The sequence below is a fragment of the Eurosta solidaginis genome, chromosome X (genome assembly GCF_040869045.1).
Source record: "Eurosta solidaginis isolate ZX-2024a chromosome X, ASM4086904v1, whole genome shotgun sequence".
NCBI classification, from domain to species: domain Eukaryota; kingdom Metazoa; phylum Arthropoda; class Insecta; order Diptera; family Tephritidae; genus Eurosta; species Eurosta solidaginis.
In genome coordinates, this window is record NC_090324.1 from 34,902,352 (window position 1) to 34,928,577 (window position 26,226).

At 36.7% G+C, this 26,226-nt stretch overlaps 1 protein-coding gene across 1 annotated transcript in view; it reads right to left on the bottom strand.

The window, feature by feature from the left end:
- Positions 1-21,053, bottom strand: part of aru (arouser) — a gene marked incomplete at its 5' end in the record, with an annotated part of 438,900 nt that extends 417,847 nt beyond the window's left edge. Inside the window, one exon of the mRNA XM_067758497.1 lies at positions 19,527-21,053. Within this exon, the coding sequence (XP_067614598.1) occupies positions 19,527-21,053 (1,527 nt within the window). The remainder of the gene's footprint in view (positions 1-19,526) is intronic.
- Between the last annotated feature and the right edge of the window lie 5,173 nt (positions 21,054-26,226).

Sequence of the window (26,226 nt, forward strand, 5' to 3'; positions counted from 1 at the left end):
TAAATGACTTACCACAAACTCTCATACATTCCCGAACTCTTATGTATACGGATGATGTTAAACTTTGTTACTCATACTTGCCTTCGGAGTCTTCTCGTGTGGAGTTTCTTCAGGCAGACTTGGACTCATTTCAATGCTGGTGTACTGCAAATTTACTAGTTTTGAATTGCTCGAAGTGCAAACTAATGACATTTCACCGAGTGAAGTCAAGTTTGACATCGTATACGTTAAACAGCACGCCTTTGGAGCGTATATCTGTCGTAAGTGATCTAGGCGTTCATTTTGCTCCTAAACTGACTTTTAATACGCATATTTCATCAATGGTAAGCAAAGCAACGGGCATACTCGGTTTTGTGAAGCAATGTGCTAAGGAGTTTAATGATCCGTATCTGACTAAAACCCTCTACACATCGTTGGTACGACCAATCTTAGAGTATTGTTCGTGTGTTTGGTGCCCAGGGTATCAAAACTTTATAAAGCGTATTGAGTCAGTACAGAAGCAATTCATTATATTTGCACTACGTGGTCTTAGCTGCGATTCTAGTGTGCATTTGCCACCATATAGAAATAGGCTTCTCCTTATAAATCTGCCAACTATAGAAAATCGAAGAACTTTACTCGGGGTAATGCTCATTCACAAGCTCATTGTGGGCGAGATCGACTCATCTGATCTTGTTAGTCGACTAAATTTTGCTGTTCCTGGTAGAACGTCCAGGCACTTTGTGCCTTTTTATTTACCACTTTGCCGCAAAATTTTGCCAAAAATAATCCACTGCGAAGCTGGTGTTCGCACTACAACAACTTGTATAAACTGCATCAGTTTTGAATGTTCGTTTTCAGAGTTACATAATTCAATACTGTCACGTCAGGCCTGATATTTTGTACTTTCTTTCATATGTATGGTTGAATTTAATTATTTTTAATTGTAACGTTAATTTTATATTTTATATATCTTAGTAGTCAACCGCATTGTGTCTGTGTCGACTTTAATCCAAATAAATTAAATTACATTAAATAAGGGCTTTAAACATATTAGTAATAATGTTTTAATAGTCGTAATTTAAATTATATTTGTTATTTTAACAACGAATAATTTATGACCATAAATAAAGTATATTTTCACTGTCTACAACGCTTTCGATTATAAGTACGACCCTACACTCTAATGGTAAGTTTGTTTTTTCTATTGAACTAAAAACATATTAGATAGAAATACCGTTTTTGGCAAAAAACCGCTTGCCGGGTCAGCTAGTTTTAGAATAAAATTATTCACAAAATATTAATTTTTTTTTCATTGAGGAGATAAGTTTGATGAGAAGAATTCGATTTTTATTGATAATATATGATAATTTTATACTAGTAATAATATATTTCGAAGCATTTTCAGTACATGAACGAAAATGGTTCTTTGTGCGTGAAAAATCCTCAAAATTAATAGACATTTCGTCGTTGCATGATGCAGGAGTGCTTACACCATGTTAACACCGTCATACACCTCGAAAGATATTTCTGCCGCCTAAAAAGCAGCGAAACATTTTTGGTATTGGATGATTTATTTGCGGTGATTCCAATTTTCATAAGAGTTTGGCAGCGCATTACGTTTGTTTATTTTTTAAATTAAATAAGAAGAAAAAGATAAAAAAAACAAACAAAATTACAAAAAAAAAATTTTTATAAAACTGTGAAAGATTAATTAATTTTTAATTTTAATTTAATTTTTCCCATATAGATCAGTTAGTAAGACCTTCTTTATTTCCTAACCATAACACATCCTTCAAAGAAGTTTAAGAAAAAATTCGACTTATTGGGAGTGTGCATACACATACATAAGTTTATTTTATTATGGCATTTTATTAAAGCATCTTTACTGATTCTCCTACAAAATATCAAAATAAGTTGAGATACTAAAAAGAATAATTAGCATCAAACTGACTTAGATATCAAGCAGCCGTAAGTAAGTGTTGTTTAAATTAAGATATTAATGGATTTCAAGTGGTGACAGTGTAGGCAAAAATACGAATTTTAATTATCTCAAAAGTTAAAGCTCGAGATAGAGACATAATATAAAGCTGCTAAAAACTGTCTAACCTTTATCAATTTCTTTTGAACCGAACCTGCTTGTTTCATACAGTTTTATAAAGTTAATTTGCATAATTCATATCGACCTATCCTAATAGAAAGGTCTTAACTTAAAGGCTTTGTTAAAAAGGACGTATTTCAGACATTTTGTTAATAGGGCCGTAACTCAACGAAGTCGTTACTAAACTCGTTTCTCCGGAGGCCGGTTAAAAATGTTGTAATAGAAATAAATAAAAATTTTACAGAAGAGATATGAACTAAATTTAGTTTATTTAATAATTTGGGAAAAATTTAAACAACGTGACATCAGGACGGACAAGGCGACAGCTGTTTCGATTATACCTTGTAAATCTCTTCAAAGCCTTTTCTCCCGGGAGTGGGAGTCGAACTCGCAATCCTACGATAGTTGAAATGGTTATAAACGCATTCAGCTACGTCATGCCTTAGTTGTTGTGAAGTTTTTCCCAATTGCCTTCTTTTTACATAGTTTAATCTTTTACACATTGCATACTTCATAAAATGCAATGTGTAAAAGATTAAACTATGCAAAAAGAAGGCAATTGGGAAAAACTTTACAACAACTAAGGCATGACGTAGCTGAATGCGTTTATAACCATTTCAACTATCGTAGGATTGCGAGTTCGACTCCCACTCCCGGGAGAAAGGGCTTTGAAGAGATTTACAAGGTATAATCGAAACAGCTGTCGCCTTGTCCGTCCTGATGTCACGTTGTTTAAATTTTTCCCAAATTATTAAATAAATTATAAAATTAAAAAATTGCTTCAAATAAATGTTTTCATACATTTATAAAACCAATATGGGCAATCCCCGATTATTAAAATCATATAAATTTAGTTTGATTTCTTTTGTAAATTGGTTTAATGCTAAACTTTATCATATTTATGTATTTTGCGAATTGGGAAAAGGAAATCGATTAAGTTGAACGCAAAGATTTTTTGACAAAAAAAAGTAATTTTTTCAGTTACGACCTTTTTAATCAGTCTCCTGACATGCGACTTTATTCACGACTTCATTCAGATACGGCGTTATTAACAGAATTTCTGAGAAACTTCCTTTTTATACTCAGCTGAGCAGAGGTCACAGAGTATATTAATTTTTTTCGCATAACGGTACCCCGTAACGGCATAAACTAATCGAGATAGATATATACTTCTATATATCAAAATGATCCGGGCGAAAAAAGAAATTCATTTATCCATGTCCGTCCGTCCGTCTGTCCGTTAACATAATAACCTGAGTAAATATTGAGATATCTTCACCAAATTTGGTACGCGAGCTTATCTGGACCTAGACTAGATTCGTATTGAAAATGAGCGGAATCGGTGAAATCCACGCCCACTTTTTATATATACAACATGTTGGAAAACACAAAAAACCTAATTGTTTAGTAAATAATACACGTAGAATGTTGAAATTTGTGTGGACTGATATTGTTGATAAAAATTTGATAAAAAAGTTTAAAATGAGCTTGGCACCGCCCACTTGTGATAAAATAATTTTTACAAATATTATTAATAATAAATTAAAAATTGTTAAACCTATCGTAACAAAATTCGGCAGAGAGGTTGCCTTTACTATAAGGAATGCTTTGAAGAAAAATTTTCGAAATCGGTTAAGGACCACGCCCACTTTTATATAAAAGATTTTTAAAAGGGTCGTGGACGAAAAAAAAAAGCTATATGTTTGCAAAAAAGAGCTTTATATCAATGGTATTTCATTTCCCAAGTGGATTTATAATGGGAAAAATTTTAAATTTAAAAAAATGGGCGTGGCACCGCCCCTTTTATGACTAAGCAATTTTCTATATTTCGGGAGCCACAACTCGAAGAAAAATTAACGGATCGTAATAAAATTGGGTACACAGATTTTCCCTATAGCAGGAAATATTTTTATTTTTATATTTATATTTTTATTTTTATATTATATTTTTATTTCCTGCTATAGGGAAAATCTGTATACCCACATCGATCCGTTAATTTTTCTTCGAGTTGTGGCTCCCGAAATATAGAAAATTGCTTAGTCATAAAAGGGGCGATGCCACGCCCATTTTTTAAAGAATGGAGGAAATCGGTTAAAGACCACGCCCACTTTTATATAAAATATTTTTAAAAGGGTCGTAGATGAAAATAATAAGCTATATCTTAGCGAAAAAGGGCTTTATATCAATAGAATTTTACTTTTTAAGTTGAATTATAACATTAAATTTGAAAACACTAAAATTTTTTAAAACGGGTGTGGCACCGCCCCTTTTATGACTAAGCAATTTTCAATGTTTCTCGAGCCATAACTCGAAGAAAAATTAACGGATTGTAATAAAATTGGGTACACAAATTTTCTCTATAGTAGAAAATATTTTTAGTAAAAATGGACGGGATCGGATAAAGACCACGGCAACTCAGATATAAAACAAGTTTAAATGGGTCGTAGACTAGAATAATAAGCTATAACTTAGCAAAAAATAGTTTGGGTCAATGATATTTCACTTATCAAGTTTTATTGTAAGAGGATATTTATTTATTTATTATTTAAAGTCGACGACAAACTATGGTCGACTGCATAATATAAAAGATATATATGGATTCCAATCTCCCTGTTGGAATGCAACAAGATTCCAATCAGCATGTCATGGGAATCCGGCAGTGCTAAGAGTAGTGTAATGAGGATACGCCATCACAAGGCATAAAAAAGTAACATGACCTGTGTTGTTGGAATGCACCGGATTCCAATCAACTCAATGCCTGACCCATAAGATTATACTGCCGGAATGCATACGATTCCGGTCAGTGACTCTTGAAAAAGCATGTTTTTTACGTTGTTGGAATGCACCAGATTCCAATCAACACAGTACTGTCTTGTTCCTTCTTAATGAGACATGTTGATAAATGTTCCTCCATCCTTAAGCGAGATAGTTCCTGTTTTTTATCGAAGGAATAAAATGCCGGCAAATTAAATTAGCTTGTATCTCTTAAATTGTAGAAGTCCACGAAAGTGGGGAAAGCTTCTTACCGCCATTCACCTGGGAATGGCCAGAGCGATTCTTTTGCATGCGGTTCAAGCAGCTCACTACTGCCGGTCGCTTGCGGCCAAGTATCCTCTGGGTAGCCGCTAAACACCCGTTTAGCGGTGAGCTAATGTGAGATGGCGACAACCTGGCTAGGCCACTCTGACATAATCGGTTTAAGGGCTAGCCGGGGGAGATTTCATCGGCAGCGTCTGTACACCTCTAGGTGCGGCTGCAAGCGGGCGTCTGTCTTGGAGCAAGCGGCTCGCTATATAAACGTGCCAAGTAATATTTTCACCCCCGCTGAGCGGGTTGTGCGCTGGGCTTGGGACCCGCCACGTAAAACCATACTCCAATGAAATATAACAACAAGCCTCGGATAAATACACTCTCTATTGATGACGACCATGGCAAACGTTTGATGGACAATGAATTGAGGGCATGCACCTGGAACGTCCGCTCCCTGAATGGGATTGGTGCAGATGCCCGGCTGGTTGATGTCCTCGTCAAAGCAAAATCTGACATCACCGCCATCCAAGAAATGCGTTGGACGAAGCAAGGAAGAAAGAAGATCAAAAATTGTGACATATATTGGAGTGGCCATGCGAATAAGCGCAGTTTCGGCGTCGGATTCGTGGTGGGAGAGAGACTTTGTCGCCAAGTCCTGGCGTTCACGCCTGTGGACGAGCGTCTCGCCGCTATTCGAATAAAAGCAAAATTTTTTAATATATCATTCATCTGCGCCCATGCGCCGACAGAGGAGAAAGACGATGAGGTGAAAGACACTTTTTATGAACAATTAGAACGCACATACGAGCGCTGCCCCCGTCATGATATAAAAGTCGTGCTTGGCGACTTTAACGCCAGGGTGGGCAAAGAAGGTGTTTTTGGCCCTACAGTCGGAAAGTTCAGCCTACACAATGAAACTTCTCCTAACGGACTGAGGCTGATTGACTTTGCCGGTGCTCGAAACATGGTCATATCAAGCACGAGGTTCATGCATAAAAAGATACATCAAGCTACATGGCTGTCTCCTGATCGAAATACTCGCAATCAGATCGATCGCGTTGTGATAGACGGACGGCATGCCTCCAGTGTTTTAGATGTGCGAACGATCCGAGGACCTAACATCGATTCGGACCATTATCTCGTTGCAGCCAAAATACGCACCCGCCTCAACGCGGCTAAAAACAAGGAACAAAAAAAAACACAAGGAAAGCTACACGTCAAAAAGCTTCAATCACAACAGACTGCCAATGATTTCGCAACTCGACTCTCACACCTGCTCTCTGAGGGCACAACTCATCCTGAAGGAATACAGGAGCAGTGGGAGCATATCTCCAAAGCACTTCATACTGCCGCCGAGGAAAAAATTGGTTACCGGCGGCCACGAAAAAACAGCTGGTATGATGAAGAATGCCGCGTTGCAACCGAAAGAAAAGACGCTGCCTACAGGGCTACGTTAAAAGCGAGCGCGACAAGAGGAGTGTGTGAACGCTATCGTGAGTTGAAAAGGGAAGCGAGACGCCTTTTCAGGAAGAAAAAAGCAGAAGCAGAAAGGCGTGAGTGCGAGGAGCTTGAGCTGCTAGCCACCAGGAATAACGCCCGAAAATTCTACCAAAAAATACGGCGACAGACGGAAGGTTTTAAGACCGGGGCAAACTCCTGTAGGAATGAAAACGGCGACCTTGTAACTGATGTCCAGAGAGTGCTTAGATTATCGAGGGAACACTTCTCTGCTCTCCTAAATGGAGGCAGCAATTCACCGCGCAGAGATGAAGAACCCGATCCCGCAATCGATGATGATGGAATATATGTCCCCCCGCCCGGTTATGACGAAGTTAGAATAGCAATAACCAGATTGAAAAACAACAAGGCCGTGGGCGCTGATGGATTGCCTGCGGAGCTATTCAAGTTCGGCGGCGAGGAGTTGGTAAGGCGCATGCAGCAGCTTCTTAGCAAAATATGGGCGGACGAAAGCATGCCCGACGGTTGGAATCTAAGTGTTCTTTGCCCAGTCCACAAGAAGGGGGATACTGCAAAATGCACCAACTATCGTGGAATCAGCCTTCTTAATATCGCATATAAGGTCCTTTCAAGTATATTGTGCGAAAGATTGAAGCCCACCGTGAACCGGCTGATTGGACCTTATCAGTGCGGCTTCAGACCTGGTAAATCTACCATCGACCAGATTTTCACAATGCGCCAAGTCTTGGAAAAAACCCGTGAAAAGAGAATCGACACACATCACCTCTTCGTCGACTTTAAAGCCGCCTTCGACAGCACGAAAAGGAGCTGCCTATATGCCGCTATGTCTGAATTTGGTTTCCCCGCAAAACTTATACGGCTGTGCAAAATGACGTTGAGCAACACCATCAGCTCAGTTAGAATTGGGAAGGACCTCTCCGAGCCGTTCGAAACTAAACGAGGTTTCAGACAGGGTGACCCCCTATCGTGCGATTTCTTTAATTTGATGCTGGAGAAAATTATACTAGCTGCAGAACTTAACCGCACTGGAACAATATACTATAAAAGCGTGCAATTACTGGCATATGCTGATGACATTGATATCATCGGCCTAAACACCCGCGCTGTTAGTTCTGCTTGCTCCAAGCTGGAAAAAGAAGCGGTAAAGATGGGTTTGATGGTGAATGAGGACAAAACGAAGTACCTGCTGTCATCGAGCAAAGAGTCAGCGCATATGCGCCTTGGCAACCACGCTACTGTTGGCAGCCATAATTTCGAAATAGTAAAAGACTTCGTTTATTTGGGAACCAGCACCAACATTAGCAACAACATCAGCACTGAAATCCAGCGAAGAATCAATCTTGCCAATAAATGCTACTTTGGACTAGGTAGGCAATTGAAAAGTAAAGTCCTCTCTCGGCGAACGAAAATCATACTCTACAAGTCACTTATCGTACCCGTCCTGCTATATGGGGCAGAAGCATGGACCATGACAACAGCAGATGAAGCGGCTTTGGGAGTGTTCGAGAGAAAAGTTCTTCGAAAGATTTATGGACCTCTACGCGTTGGCGATGGCGAGTACCGAAGAAGATTTAATGATGAGCTGTACGAGTTATACGCAGACATCAACATAGTCCAGCGAATTAAAACGCAGCGGCTGCGCTGGCTAGGCCATGTTATGCGAATGAAAGATGATGCTCCGGCCAAGAAAGTGTTTCTATCGGAACCCGCCTATGGAAGCAGAGGTAGAGGGCGGCCCCCACTCCGTTGGAAGGACCAGGTGGAAAACGATTTAAACTCCCTTGGTGTGACCAATTGGCGCCGGTTGGCGGAGCGAAGGAGCGACTGGCGCGCCTTGTTGGACGGCCATAACCGTTTAGACGGTTAAGCGCCAATTAAGTAAGTGTATCTCTTAAATTAGATAGGCAAGTATTGCATTACGTATAGTGGCAAAAGTACATTCAAGACTGATGTAGCTATACAAGTCATTGTAGTGCGCGCACCAGATAAGAAGAGGATTATTTTTAGCAAAGTTTCGTCGACAAAGGGGTAAATAGAAAGGAACGTAGTGTCTGGATACTCTAGGGGGAACCGCAAAAAACAAGCGGCTGAGGAGGTCCGCGGAATCAATTTCTCCAATAATGAGCTTATGGATGAACAATACCCCCAGTAATATTCTCCGATTTTCCAGAGTGGGTAAGTTAATAAGAAGAAGTCTACTTCTGTATGGAGGAAGGTGGAGACTTGAGTCCCAATTAAGGCCGCGCAATGCAAATATCAAAAATTGCTTTTGAACTGACTCAAGACGCTTTATATGCTTTTGAGAAACAGGGGACCAAACGCATGAGCAATACTCGAGCATTGGACGAACCAGCGATGTGTAAAGAACCTTAGTGAGGTACGGATCGTCGAACTCTTTAGCCCATCTTTTAACAAATCCAAGTAAACCCAACGCTTTGTTGGCTATAGATGAAATATGCATGTTAAAATTCAATTTCGGATCAAAAAGGACACCTAGATCATTTGCAATAGATATACGCTCCAAAGGCGTACCATCTATTACATAAGATTTCAATGCTGGCTTCACTCGGTGAAATGTCATATGCTTACATTTAGAGCAATTTAAAGCTAATAAATTTGTTGTGCACCAACATTGGAACGAGTCCAAGTCGTCCTGAAGAAGATCCAAGGAACTCAAATCGGTAGGACAGTAAGTGTAGCAAAGTTTTACATCATCCGCATACATTATAGTATGGGAATATAATATTGTCTGTGGCAAGTCATTAATGAAAAGGGCAAAGAGCAAAGGGCCTAGATGACTTCCCTGGGGTACGCCAGAGGAAACTCCGAACGATTCCGACAGATTGCACTTGAACAGGACTTTTTGGGTCCGGTTAGAAAGATAGCTTTTCAGCCACATTAATAGGTGAAACGGAAAGCCCAGTAAATCAAGCTTATGAATAAGCAACTCGTGGTTGACGGTATCAAATGCTTTGCTGAAGTCCGTGTAGATGACATCCGTTTGCTTGTTCGCTAAAAATCCTTCCATAACTATAGAGGTGAATACAAGCAAATTTGTAGTGGTTGACCTTTGACGAATAAAACCGTGTTGGCATGGAGATAAAAGACTAGAACACTGATATTGCAGTTGATTGGTGACAATCTGTTCAAAGACTTTAGGAATGACTGAAAGTTTAGCAATACCCCTGTAGTTTTCAACTTTTGACCTACTACCTTTTTTATGCAGGGGTATAATAAAATACTGTTTCCAAAGTGCCGGGAATGACGCAGATCCCAGAGATAGCTCAAATAATTTTAAAATAGGCTCATACATGTTTTCGGCGCAGTACCTAAGCACGCAGCTAGGAACACCGTCCGGTCCCGGAGAAAAGGTGGGCTTCAAAGATTGAAGACTCTGAAGAACAATATTACCATCAATAGCAGGATTCCTAATGTAATTCGAGCTATCTAAGCGATAGGGATATTGACCAGAATGAAAACCACTGGATGAATACGTGGACTTAAAGTACTCAGAAAATAGTTCAGCAACGTCGTCATCAGTGCAAACTTTTTTACCTCCAAAGGTTAATGAGGAAGGATACCCAGAAGTTTTCCGCTTTGAATTTACGAAACTGTAAAACTTTTTTGGATTTCTAAAAAAATGGGCTTTACAACAACTCAAGTAATTTTTATAACAAAGCTGATTAAGACGGTGAAATTTAGAACGAGCTATTAGATATTTAGAGAGGTCAGCAGATGCTCCAGATTTCTTGAACCTCTTATAAAGCCTAGATTTGATGTTATTAAGTCTGATAAGTTGCCTTGAAAACCAAGGGGGCTTATTCGAACATAGGGTATAGCGAGTAGGAATGCAGGTATCAAAGAAGCTATCAAGCGTACTGTAAAATATAGAGATAGCCGAATCGACATCAGTGCAAGCATAGAGATCCGACCAATCATGGGAAGCCAACAGATCATTGAGCATAATGAAATATGGGGAGACATTTTTTTTAAACGGGCGGTGCCACGTGTTATGTAGAAAAGTAATTTATCTGAAATGAAATGTGCAATTGAAGCTCACGCTGAGTAGCAGTGGTAATAGTATATCTATTTTCAACTATTCAAACGACCATACCATTTGTAAGATATGGATAAACATTAAATAGTTTAAAATAAATGAAAATTATGGCAGTAACAAACGTGTTGAGTGCAACACTATAATTGACTAAATTTATTTGACATAAAGTGCTTACGAAAATTCATTTAAAATAAGATCTCTATACTTTAAGCTGGTTTGCAGGTACTTAAACAAAGTAACATAATCTCTACCATTAAGGATGTTTACCACAATTGCCAGATCCAAAACTTTTTCAACGAAACTAGACAACCGGTAATATTTGTAGGCTGGGCAAACACCGATAAAGTGGTGAACACTTTCACCATCGCCTAGGTTACAAACTGGACATATTGCAGTTGTTACGTCCTTAAAAGATTTCGCCCTAAGGTTCAAGAGACCACCTCTCGCACGGAGAATTAGGCTAATGGCATACGCTGAATGTTCGTCGTCAAAATATGTAACGCTCACGGGAACCAAGTAAGGGTAAAGATCATGTGTGGTAGAGCTTTGAGCACGATCTACATATAGTTTAAACTATTTTTCGACTAGCTTACTAAGCAACAAAGAAGTGAAGTCTTTAAGGAAGGCAGGAGAAAAATCGGTTATTGGTTCGAGGCCCGCGTTGAGCGATAGCTGTTACCAATTTCTAACCCAGGGTGCATCTTGCCGTATGCTTTCCTCATCAAGTATACGTGGAAGCCTGTTCGAAGGTAAACTAAGACAACGTACTATAAATAATATGTGCGCCCGAAGGGTGTGGAAGAATTGGGAACTATACCCGTGTGTTCGCAGGCAAGAAAATAAGCTTCTTTACGAAGAAACGTAAGAGTTTTTCTACCTGTTCATGATGGTCCCCATCCCACACCTGCGCGCCATAAAACATAATTGATCTTGCAGCAGCATCAAAGATTTTAATTTTTTTTTTCGAAATACAGATCCGAGGGTTATTTAAATAACTCAACCATGTAGCGCATATTGCAGCTTTTGCCTCGCCAAGCTTTGTGTCTAAGTGCTTAGGTGAAGAGAGTTTGTAATTTAGCATTATACCCAGATATTTATACTCGTTCACAGTTTCGACCGGATAATTTCCAAAAAACCACCTACAGTCAGAGGGGAGCCTGCCACCCCTCCTAAAAACAAGGACTTTTGATTTGGGCAGGCTAAATTTTACTGCTCACAGCCTGCAATACTCATGCAGATCATTAATCATGCTTTGCAGATCAACAGCCGACTCTGCCAACAGTACCAGGTCATCGGCATACAATAAAAGCTTGATTTTCTTATCCGCAACTTTAACCCCACCTGGAAGGTAATCAATTAAATCATTAAGATACAGGGAGAAAATCACCGGGCTTAGTAAACACCTTTCCCGAACGCCGTGATTGATTGGGAACGGGCTAGAAAGATTTCCATTGTACCATACTTGACTCGTAGTATCCCCATATATAAGGCGTAGGATTTCAATCAAATGACTTAGCAGACCATATGAGGCCAGCTTATAGAATAGCAAGCTACGAGGGACAGTATCATAGGCACATGAGAAGTCTACAATAAATACAAAAGTTTTCCTCTTCGTGGCAAAGTTAAAATTAACGATACTTGTCAAATTAAATATGTTATCGGTGGTTGAATAGTTCTTACGGGAACCCGCTAGGCATTCTGTAAGTATACTATGACAATCAATCCACGCAATAATGCGGCTTAATAACATGCCGGTAAATATCTTATACAACGTATCCAGCAGAGACAGCCCTCTATAGTTACTCGGAAGACAAGGATCGCCTTTTTTGAACAGAGTGATAATCACAGAAGAGGAAAACGAAGTAGGGAACTGTTTTAAAAAAAAAAAATAAAATTAAGCAGAGAGAGAACCTCATTCTGGAAGCTTTGCGGAGCATATTTACAGAATTCATATGGAATGCGGTCATTGCCAGGAGTTTTACTGTTTTTTGCCTTACTGAGAGTCAACTCTAGCTCCTTCATGTCAAAAGGTGCGTCGAGAAATTGGTCTAAAATAAGCGGAGCAGCCCATTGAAAGCTATTAACTTTACCAGGATTAGAAAGCAATGTCCCAAGGTGGTCGTTGAAGTCCTGAAGTACAAGGCTACTACTGACACCAGGTGTTGTGCGCTTAAGGGAATTAGCTATTCGCCACCAATCACTTGAGTTGCTTACACTATTTAAAGGTCGATAACTTTGCATTTCCACTGAATTTTTTCTCACTACATAGTTCGAAGTACTTTCTGCGAGAGGCACGGTACCTAGTACTAGCAGAGTCTTCTAATCTCACGCTGAATATATAATGTTCGGTTACACCCGAACTTAGACACCTTTATTTGTTTGACATAAATTGGGTAACTTCATGAAAAGGCATCAAGTAATCGTCAAAGGCATAGGTGCATATTAAATCAATCACGAATACTGGCAAAGTGTTCGCTGCATTTTAGCAAGTTTACCACAGGCAGTACATGCTTTGACATCAACAGTTATCAACACCACGCCACGGGAATCATGCTTTGAATCCCATTCGCATTTTTTGGTGCACAGTGCTGTGTTTGGCCAATATATATTTTTTTTAATGTCTCATTTAGGCGTCTAATTGCAATCATGCAGATCACTGGTCCTCACTCCACTAACTTATAACTAAAAATGCTGAGACATTTTTATAACCAATATGCAATTAGGTATTCTACCATCGCTATATAAAAAGCTCTTAAATCCAGAGCTATGGCCAGCGGGTATAAGAGTACGCCCGTTTCGATTTTTTAAAAAAAGCAAAGAAGTGCCCACTAAGGAGTGATATGCCAATATCTCAACTACAGAGTGATGAGGCTAACCATTTCAAAATTTACTATCATAATGTTAGTGGAATGCGCACTTAATTCGCTGATATTTGTCGTGCATTATCACTACACGAATATGATATTATAGCCATCACTGAAACTTGGCTAAATGATAATTTATGTTCGTCAGAGTTTTTCGATACCTTCTACCAGGTCTACCGTTTGGATCCCTGTGTTTCATTATCAGGTCTTAGCAGAGGCGGTGGAGTTCTAATTGCAATACGAGCTGAACTCTGTAGTAGTGCAGTAACTTTAGAGTTAAGCTTTATCCAAATAGAGCAAATTTGCGTTAAGCTTAAATTTCCATATTTTAATTCAGTATTTATACTGGTGTCTTACATTCAGCCAAATAGTAATATTGAAATTTATGAATATTATTTGCGTATTTTAGAATATTTATATCATACTGCTAATCATGCGGATGAAATTATATATCTTGGCGATTTTAACCTAAGCAATATACAATGGATATCCGAAAATAATATATTACTACCATCAAACTTGAAGTCTGCCATAGATTTATTAGTTACTAGTTCGCTATTATCGCATGGGTTTAATCAAATTAACCATGTTTTGAATAATTCAAACAAAATATTAGATTTAGTATTTACTTCTGCAGAATTGAATGCTTCTTGTGAGGAATATTTATTTCCTTTTTCGATTAAAACATACATCATAGCGCTCTCGAAATTGATTTTAAATTTTATATATATCAGAAACAGTCGAAAAAGTAGCAAATTTTCATGACTATTACAATTACAATATTGATGAGGCTAATACATGTATTCAACAAATGGATTGGTCTTTCTTGTACACACACAGTGATCCACCTACTTCTTATAACACGTTGTGTAATAAAATGTTAGATATAATTTCTAATTACATTCCGCTTAGGAAACTGGCTGTTCGTAACAAACCACCTTGGTTTAACGCGATATTATGTAAATTAAAAAACGCAAAAACAAAAGCGTACAAGAGATATAGAAAATCGGAGCGAATTTCTGATTATCAAAATTTCGCTCGCTTAAGAAAGGAGTTTGATAAACTTCATTTAATTCAAAACGGAATATCAGTGACTATCCAACTAGTTTCTTCTTTGAAAATACAGTGTCTGAAAGTCCTGCCGATGCTTGCAATCTGTTTGCAAATTACTTTGGGAGAGTGTATCATAAGTGCGACGCTGTTAACAATCATACAATTGCACATTTGCCCTTAGGCAATATCAATAGTTTAACGATTTCCTCGGATGAAGTCGAGCTTGCGATTTCTAGTCAAGCAAAAGCACCTGCGTGGATTATGAAGGTTTTGCCCCAATATTTTTTAAGCTGCATTCAGCGTTTGTATCAACTCCAATAGCAAATATTTTCAATGTGTGTATAGATAATTCAACCTTTCTAGATTGTTGGAAAATAGGTTAAATTGCCCTATATACAAGTCTGGTAATCGCAATAACATTTGCAATTACAGATCTATTGTAAAGCAAAGCACCATTTCAAAGCTATTCGATTTCGTACTTCAAAAAAGACTAATGAATCAGGTAAATTGTGTAATATCGAATTTCCAACACGGCTTTATGCCACAAAAGTCGACTTGCACAAATCTTATGCTAATTACGAAAAAAATTGTAAATGCTCTCGAAGATCAAGCCCAGCTTGACGTAATTTATACTGACTTTTCGAAAACTTTGATAAGGTTGATCATGCAGTTTTGATCAACAAGCACTGGGCTTTGGGTTTCAACGGAAAAATTTTAAATTTCTTTCATAGTTTCTTAACAGGAAGGAAACTATTTGTCAAAATGGGCACCACTAGCTCTTCTATATCAGTTAACACATGGTCAGGTATACCGCAGGGAACGCATTGCGGTCCACTCCTATTCCTTATATTTATCAATGATTTGCCAAGTCTTTTTGCAAAAGCAGACTGTTTAATGTTAGCTGAAGATGTGAAGTTCTTTATAAAAGTACGTAATTTGACTGATTACCTCGATCTTTAATCGGATCTAGATAATTTGCATAGTTGGTGCTCAGTCAACAATTTACATCTTAATATCCAAAAGTGTTGTGTTGTTTCATATGCAAGAAAAAGTAATCCTCCTAATTTCGCCTACTCATTAGATGGGAAAATATTAGAAAGGAATACGTTTTTTAAGGACTTAGGTCTTATTTTTGATTCGAAACTAACTTTTATAAAGCACCATTTTGTGTCTAAAGCTTTCTCAATTGTTGACTTCATACGTCGTAACTCCGCCGACTTCTCTGACCCAATGACCTTAAAATCACTGTATATCTCGTTGGTGCGTAGTCTTCTAGACTATTGCTGCATTATATGGAGTCCATACTTCCAAATTCACTCTCACAAAATAGAAAGGGTGCAAAAAATTTCTACCAAGTTTGCTTTATGTAAACTTAATTGGCCTGACGGCGTGCCTAATTATCTGGGAAGGCGTAAACTGTTAGGATTGACAAGCTTGTCAGACAGAAGGAGCTACTTTTCAATAATGTTCATATATAACATCATCAATGGTAGAGTAAATTGTACTCAAATCTATGAGTCAATAAATATTAACGATACAGCGCGTGAACTTAGACAGGTTAGAATTTAACTGTTCCTGCGCATAGATCTACCTATGCACCAATCTTGAAATGCATTCGGTTATGCAACACATATTCTGAGGCTATTGATCTTAATTTGAGTGTAAATACCTTCAAACTAAATTTATTTAAAATATTTAATTAATCAAGTAGTCTGTAAGATTATCTGTAGACGAAGAAGAAATAAAATAAAATAAAATAAAATAAATATGTACGTGGGAAGAAGCGGTAGGTAGGAATTTATAGGGTGGGCGATTTTGTGATTTTTGTTAGAGCAATTCTACTATGAAAAGGAAAGATTCATAATAAATTTCATCACAACATTTTCAACCGTCCTTGAAGTCGATTGAAAGATTTTCAAAAGATTCTAGCGGCCTTAGTAGGCATTGCACGTCCTTTTTTTTCAAGACAGTTAAATACGGGTTTTAAGTTAACCATATATAATTTTGCTTTTAGCTTTATTAATTAAGGATCCCGACAAGTATTGAACTATCACAGAATTATATTTTATTTTGAAATAATATTTTATCTAAACGCCCGTTTTTAGCAGGAATATTAGTCGCGGTCGAAATAAGTATATTGAATTTCATTACAATAAATTTTACTTACATAAAAATAATTGCAAAAAATATGTGATGAAGACCCCTCGGACAAATAAGCTGACGGATAGACCAATGAATGGATGAGCAATGCTAACCTTAAACTTTTTTCGGTTGGTGATACCGAATTTTTCGATTGATTTAAATATGATATCAAAAAAAAAAGTCGGCAGGCGCTATCACCGATTAAGTCGATAGTGGCTACCGAAAAAATCGGACTATTTTTGTGAAGTTACACGGTTTTATATAAATTATTTTTTAATACAATTTTTCCATTCTTAAGAAAATTATTCCTATAACCAAAGAAAAAAATGTTTTTACTTTAAGGAAAGTGACTTGTCTAGATTGAGGAAGGAATTCTTTCAGAACGAAAAACGACACTGGTGATGGCGCAACGCTGAAACCTGTTTGTATCCAAACCAAATTTGACAAGGAATGACGGAAAATGGTTCCAATATACATCATTTTTTTCTTCCTTTATGCTAGTTTAGTTTCATGTTTTTCCGCGATTTCCAGTACAAAATTAGGGAATCTTGAAATCTATTTTTGGGTAACTTCCCGTGAAACCAGAGTATTGAAACACATAACACACATCAGAACCCAATAACAATTTGGCACGAGGAAGACAAATTTAGCTAGGGATCGTGAAAATTGACGAAACGACGGAATTGGAAATTTTGCTTTCGAGTCGTCCCGAAAACTCAGATTCCTGGGACTTTGAACAAAGGTTTGGGCTCTATTAGGTTGTAATATTTAGGATAAAAGAGCTTTCTAGATGAGACAGGGATAGAGATATTTATAAATTCCATTTACAACATGAACCTTGCGACTGCTTTTGAGTAACTTCAGAACTCTATGACAATGAAACACGAAGGGAAAAATGTCGCTAGGCGGTCCAGGAATCATGAAAATTCAAAAGACCATCCGAACTTGGAAATTTTCTTTTTGAGTTATAAAAAACATACCAAAAACCCAGAGACCTGGAGCTTTGATATGTTATTACTAGGATCGTAAAAATTAGCGAAATCGTTCGAACTTCGAAATTTGGCTTTCGAGTTTTAAGGAGCTTCGCGAACTTTCAACGAAACTTTGGGCTCTAATAGGTTGTAACATTTAAGGTACAAACGTTTTCTAAATAGGACAGTGATCGAGATATTTAGAGAGTTCCTTTAGAGCATGTGGAATTTCGCTGCCGATTTTTGAGAAATATGGAAAGTCTATTTAGAAGATCTACTTAGAACATGTGGAATTGCGCGACTGCAGTAAAGATACATTTTTGAAGCTAAGAACATATATGACAATGCAAATGGAAGAGTGCTAAGTGGTCAAGGGATCATGAAAATTCAAAAACCGGCCGAGCTCTGAAATTTGGCTTTCGAGTTTTAAGGAACTTCTCATAACCCGGATACCAGATATTTTTAACGAAACTACAAAGCCCGAAGTAATATTTGGGTTGAAAGATGTTTCAAGATGAGTCAGAGATCGAGATATTTAGGAAATCTATTTAGAATATGTGGAATTTCGCGTCTGTTTTTTGATTAATTTCCTGCAGAACTAAATTCTTGAAACTAAGAGCCCTATAACAATGGGGCGCGAGGAAAAATATTTCGCTCTGTGGCCCAGGCATCGTGCAAATCATAAGCACTTGGAAATTTTGCTTTTGAGTTTTAATAAATTTACCGAAAAAATTGACCTAAAACTTTGTACATAGCTTAGGGCCTTATTAAGCTGTAATATTTATAAAAATTTTCAATATGAAGCAGGGAGCGAGATATATAGAGAGATCCGTTTAGAACATTTTGAGTCATACTATAGGTTAGGGGGTAATATTCATTGAATCTATATTCTTGAAAGTTGAAACATACTTTAAAAAACTGCCAAAGCTTGAACATGTGCTTAGAATGCATTTTCATAAGCTACTTTTCAGCTCTCTTAAAGAACAAGGTTCAAGTAATATTTTCTGATATTGTTATTGCAAGATGTCACAGTTAATTATGGACAAAGACACTTAAATATTACTGGTTTTAATTTTTGAAACGTTGTATATGTAATTTTCTTGTGAAATGTTGTAATGACTTTTAACTATTTCACACACCTTGTTCTCTAAAAGATTTGAAATGGATCTTAACCACAGGCGGAAAATTAAAATTTTACCATTTCTATGGTTTTTGATCACATTTTCTCAAAACAAATTATCTTTAGAACAAAAAAAAAACATCTAATTGGCATATTCTGTATGCATTGTTATTTTTAGCAAGCTTTGTTCGTTCATGAACAGTGTTGGAGAAACTGTGTAAAAACATACTAGATGAGTTCAGAATTTGGTGCAAATGGTCTAGCACCATTGCATTTGCAAACTGAAATGGTATATTTACAGAATACACTAACAAAATATACGATTTTGCGTTTAATCCTTCATTGCTAATACGCAACATCAAATACTGTAGCATATTTATCAAGAATAGCAATTCAGCAACTGTCAATATAAAACAAAATGTAGAAAGAAAGAATTGAAAATGAAAAAAGTCGTTCACGATCCGTAGCTTATCTTAGCTATTGCAACGGTTCCAATATCAAATGTACAAAACTCTGAACTGGCCTGTTTGCACAAATTTTGGGAAACCTAGAAAGGCACTTTATGCCTGTTCATAGAATATTTTTGTTCGCGTTAACAAAAGTAATCACAATTTCTACGGCGCGGGATAGGTTAATTGCGGTGTTGGTATGAAGGGATTGTGAAACCATTTTGGCTATTACTATGTAAATGAATGTTCTAATTCAGTTTTAGAATTGTATGTTTACTTACCTCTAAATATTCTCCACGCATTACACTCAGCTCTTTATCATTATTGGCAGTACGAGGGTATGTGACTAGAACGATTTTAGCATTTGCCGCCTGTAAGTCATTCAGCCATGCCTTCAAAGCATGTGGATCATTGGTAATTTTATTTGCCACACAAAAGTCAGAAAGAGAATGAGTGCCGGTTGTGCGATTGGTATCACGTAAATGCAATTGCTGCATACCACTTGATATTTCTTGTATACCATTCACGCGCACGCCATGGGTATCTGTTCCACTTCGCTCTATTGAATCGATAGATATTTCGCTGCGCGTGCTAAGATCTCCAATTAAAGCATTTGAATTGCATCCACCTACGCTAGTAGCCATAATGAAATGCCCACCTTCGTTTTCATAACAGTAAGGATATTTCCCAGTTATTGCACTTTTTTCTTCCGATTGTCCCGTATATAAGTTATTTTTACTAACACTATTGTTTCTCCTATTTAAACGATTGCCACCAACATCTTTAGAACGATGCGATACACTAATGTGTGCTGAAGCCGCCGAGTCAGATTTGATCAGTTTATTTTGGGTACAATGCGCTTGTTTTTTATCAAGGATCTCATAATCGGGTGACCAGCCATCCATAAAAATAGGATTGTAAGAGCCAGTGTCACTCTTCCATTGTTCACGCGGTATAATCCATGCTTGGCCCAGTGAGCGCCATAATTCCGTTTCTTTGCTAGTAACACAGTTTATTAGAAGATTGATGGCTTCACGTGTAAGCAATGGGTTAACCACCAATGATGGTAATTGAGACTCGTAATACGTATCACTAGACGCTTCTACGATTAGTGCCAGTGGTGTAAATAAAAAGTGTACCAACTCAGGTGCATTCGGATCGTGAATATGTGCTCTTAGTTTTGCTAGCAAGTTGAAAGAAAGCTTAAATTTTGCAAAAATATCTACGAACTCTTCTTCATGTGGCGGTCGTGTGCGCATCGTTAATAAACCCTCTCCGGGATCCTTTTTCTTTGTTTTGCGATTGTTTCGCCGGCGTTCGAGTTCTCGAGTTGCTGCAGCAGCATGTTGAAGACGTGCTATAAACTTTTCAATGTCATCAAAACAATGATTTAGCACAGCTACATCGCGTTCATATTTATCGCTGGTCGTCGAGCTGGTTTCATCATTCAGACCACCATGCTCAGAATCTGTTTCACTGTTAACACTACAAGTTGTATGGATATTTTCTGGGGCAGCGATTCGAACATGTAAGTCGTACTGATTCATATTACTTCGATGTGGTGAAATCTCAGTAAGGCTATGATATTGTAGCTGCTGTTGTGTTTGATAATAATTGCTGCCTTGTAAGTTGCCCAATGATGTTGAAATTACCGAATTGATACCGCAAGGTGTTACCCCACCGCTATATTGGTGTTGTTGGGGTTGCACACGTTCTACATTTCCCGCTCCCTGATGTGTTACTACTTTACCGTTTCTTAGACTTTTAAGCTCTTCGGCCAAATGCTCCGCTGAAACGCTTTGGGACTTTAAAATATATCATAAATGTAATCAAAGCCATTAAACATTTAAACCGGTCGTTATATATACATATATACTTGTTTTTGCAAATGTCAATTCGCTAGGCAAATAATTTGAATTAACCACAGATTGAAAATAATTGTTAACAAATATCATTTTTTTTTTGTATTTCAATGAAAAAAAATATAAAATGTAAAACAAAAACCCTAAATCCACAAAAAAGGTGATTTTTAAATTTTTTTTTGTCTTTCAGCAACACAAAAATTTTATTTTTGAATACAATAATGTGAACAAGAGCTTATGAGTTAAGCTTTACAAGTAATAGTTTTATAAGGAACATAAGCCTTACACCAAAATATAATAAGGTTGGCCCTTAAGTTGTATTTGACAGGCGCGTACAGGTGGCAACGCGCATGTCAAATACAACTGTGGCCCACATCACTGACTTAAAAAAGGTTATACATACAATTATAAATGTTGAACTAAGCCAGCAAGTGTGTGCGGAACAAAAATATTAAATTAAATCAACTAAAACTACAAACACAGGATATTGCTTAAATTAATATATTAACTATACTACACAAACTAAAACTAAATAAATAAAGGAAACTTAAGACTAAAAGTTCGTGTTTTTGGTATTGGTGTGGAGTGTGCAGTAGGGTGTGTACGTAAGTACAACTTTTTCGAAAGTTCCAAAATGGAATCTTACATGGCGACCGTGAGGGTATTTGGTGGTGGTAGAGGTGAGTTGAGTGCGTGTGATCCGAATATAATAAAATTAACTTAAAAAATGTAATAACATTTACAATATACAATTTTACAATTCTAAAATGCGGAAATAACAAAAATCTACAAAATACTATTAATACAACAAATTATCTAAAACTACGGAAATAACATAAAGAACTAAATTCTACAAACTACAAAATTTTCAAATAAAAAGATCGAAAGATAACATAAATCATTTTATTATAATTTGGTAACCCCCGCCACTCAAATAACGGCATCACAAACCGTACCACCGCCAGCGGCAGCAAACGCCAGCAGCGGTGAACGTCAACAGCAAAGCCCAGCAGCAGCAACCACCGTCGGCAGCCAAGGCCAGCATTAACATCAGCGGCAGCCATCGTCAAAGCAGCAGTGAAGCAGAAAAATAAGTTTATGATATATGTATGTATTAATAAAATTTTTCCTTCAGGTTTTTACATATATGTATACAAAAAAACGGTGCGTCCGTTTATGTAAAACATTTTGGATTTTTTGATAACAACGGTGCGTCCGTTTATATAAAAGACTTGGATTTTTTTACTAAAACGGTGCGTGCGTCTAAATTTAACTACCTCAGTTTTCAATAATTTTAAAATTTTTTCGAACCATTTTATAAATCTTAACGTTTGCAAATCTACATTTAATTTTTTTTCTCAAGTTTGAATTCATTTTACAAATTAACATTTTCTTCAAATTTTTCATATTTTCAAAGTTCTAATTTAAAAACTTCTCAACTCATTTTACAAATTCTCATACTTTCAAGCTTCCATTTTTCAAATTTTCAAATCATTTCACAAATCTTCAATGTAAAGTTTCACATGCCTGAATTTCCATTTTTCAAATTTTCATTCTACTTCAGTTTTTTTTTAATACGTACATTTTCCAACAAATATCACCATATAAGAAGGAGTGAACTAGATAAGCAGTCTCCAGGTACGCTATAAATTTGATGAATTTTTGATATAAACGGTGGTTTGCGGAAAACCAATTAAGATTTTTTATAAAGCGGTGGTTGTGTGAAAAACCAAACGATTTTTTTTGATATAAAATGGTGGTTCCGTGAAAAACCAATTGAATTTTTTTAATAAAGCGGTGCGTCTGTGAAAATATATGCACTTTTTTTGAACTGATTAACACATTTTTGAGATTTTTACCAATCCATATTTATATACTCTCGTGCCATTGTAAATTCAATTACTTCTTACAAATTTCTCATGCAATTATATTTTAGTGCAATTAATTCTGCCAATAAATTTTTAAATATTTCGTTAGCGACAATTCATTGTAAATCAATTCCCTTTTTTTCGTCAACATTTCGGCATCAATTATAAATTCCTATATCCAAATAAGTGCTTCATTAATTTCATTTTTTTGCTATTCTGATAACTACATACGTACAACTTTAGAGATAGGAAGAGAGTTCACAAAACTTCTAATTCAGAACCAGATTTCGATAAATTAGGTTCAGGCACCGAAATTTTAGCTTCATCTTCGACAGAAGAAGTCAAAAACCAGGAAAATAGATTTTTTTTGTCAGCAGATTTTCCAGGCTTCGAAGATTCTTCCAGTAAAAATTTAACTTCTAATCTAGCTTCAAATCTTTACGATTCAAATAGTGCAAAATTAACTTCAACTTCTTCTACTTTAAAATTAGATCTTAACAACCCAAATAGTACAACCTTAGTTAACCCTCCTTCTGACGTAAACCCAGATTTTAACGATCCAATTAGTACAAACGTGGCCTCACCTTCTTCTAATTCAGCTTCAGATCTTAACGATCAAATCATGGCAACACTTGAGGAAAAAAAATTTTCATTAACACATATGCTAATTCTATTAGAGAAATCTACAGTGGTGATCCTCTAGCACTTGATTCTTTTATAGACAAAATTGAATTACTGGAACAATTCGCTAATGCAGATTTAACTGGTAATTTTATAGTATTCTTAAAATCAAAACTTGAGGGTAAAGCCCGTGAAGCAATACCAAGACAAGTAACTTCAGTCAATGAAATTAAAACAGCTCTACGTAGTAGGATAAAACCGGACAACTTGAAAGTTGTAGCAGGGTGAATTGCAGCGTTGCACGTTATCAATAACAATTACACAGATTTTGCCAAAAAAGTTGAAGATTTAGCTGACTCACTTGAGCGGTCTCTTATTATTGAAGGGATCACTCAAGCGAAAGCTCATGAAATGGCAGTCGAACAAACTGTTAACGTGTGTCGTCTAAATGCAAAATCCAATTTAGTAAAAACCATTTTACCCTCAACGGCATTTACAGATCCGAAAGACGTAGTATCAAAATTAATTGTAGAACAAAACAACGAAGTAACTGAACATCAGGTTCTAGCTTTTCGATCACGTGGTAACAGCACATTCAGAAATTCACGTGGTAGTTATCGAGGCTTTTACCCAAACCGCGGCTATACTGGTTATAGAAACAATAATTCATTTGCATACAACACTAACTATAACGGCAGTAATAATTAAAGATATAGGAATTATAACGGAAATAGATACCAGAATAACAACAGTAATAATACGCGTCCAAATACAAATTCCAATTCAAATACAAATAATAGTAACAATAGAAGCAACAATTCAAGATCGTCAAACGGTAGAGGTCGAACCGCAAACGTTTGCGCTTTAAACGCCAGCGCCTCTCAGGAGCGAACACTGGGGGAGGAATAACTAAGCCAGTAAGCGAACTTCCCTCACCTATAGGCATCTATTGTTTAAATTTAAATTACTCTGATTTCATTGATTTACAACTTAACGAGTCACAAAAATTTTGTTCTTTTTTAGTAGACACTCAAGCGGACGGTTTATACAGAAATATTGCCTTAAATACGAACGACATTATTAACATTACCGGTGTCACTTCTAATTCAGTTTCTACTTTAGGTAAAATTACAGCAAATTTAAATTTTTCTAACTCTTCTATTAAACATACTTTACATATAGTAAATGACGACATTAATATTCCATCCGATGGCATACTGGGTAAAGATTTTCTGAAAATTAACAAATGCATCATTAATTATGAACGAAATAGTATTTCCTTTTGGGTAGGTAATGAAAAAGTCGCGATACCAATCCTGCACGGATTAGAAAGCGACAGTTGTATCATTCCTACAAGATGTGAAATATTCAGACTTTTTGATTTAGGAGATTCACCCGAGCCACTTTTCGTGGACTCGCAGGAAATTGAAAAAGGCGTTTTCACAGCTAGGTTCATTGTTAGTTCCAGTAACCCAATAATTAAAGTCATAAATACCACGGATGATATAAAGTATGTGAAAAGAAACAGTATTCGGACAGAAAAACTTTCAAATTATAATATTTATACAATTAACAAGACAGAAAAAGAAGACAAACGTACGAAAAAACTTATTTCAATTTTAAAAAATCAAATACCTCAACATGCTCATAGCAAATTAATTGACCTTTGCATAGATTATGCCGACATTTTCGCTCTTGACACGGACAAAATGACTTTAAACAACTTCTACGAGTAAAAATTAAGATTGACAGACAACGAGCCGGTATATGTTAAAAACTATATATTGCCATACTCTCAACGTGAAGAAATAAATCGCCAAGTAAATAAATTGCTAGACAACGATTTGATTGAACCCAGTAATTCGAATTACAATAGTCATTTGATTGTAGTCCCAAATAAAGATACTAATGGTCAAAAAGCATATCGTATGTGCGTAGATTTTCGCGCAGTAAACAAAAAACTCATTGCTGATAAATTTCCACTAGCTAGAGTTGACGATATTTTAGATAATCTCGGTATGGCAAAGTATTTTTCCACATTAGATCTTTTTTCTGGATTTCATCAAATCCCCTTGCATCCCGACTCACGTGACATTACGTCTTTCAGCACTGACCGAGGCGCATTTAGATGGAAAGTGCTTCCATTCGGCTTAAATATAGCACCAAATTCATTCTCACGAATTATGACAATAGCTTTTTCGGGTATACCACCCAACGTCGCATTTTTATACATCGATGATATTATCGTCATAGGTTGTAGTCAAGCACACCATATTAAAAATCTTTCAAAAGCTTTCAATACTTTAAGGTCTTTCAATCTCAAACTTAACCCAAATAAATGCAACTTTTTACGACCAGAAGTTACATTTTTAGGTCACAAATGTTCAGCCAAGGGTTTGTTGCCAGACGACTCTAGAGTTGAATTTGTATGGGATGTAGAGTGCGAAAGAGCATTTTTATCTTTGAAAGCAGCATTACTTTCACTAAAATTACTTCAATATCCAGATTTTACTAAACAATTCATTATTACCGTTGATGCTTCCACAACTGGATGTGGCGCTATTTAAAGTCAAGAACAGCAAGGCAGTGATTTACCAATTTGCTTCGCTTCTAAAGCATTTAATAAAGCA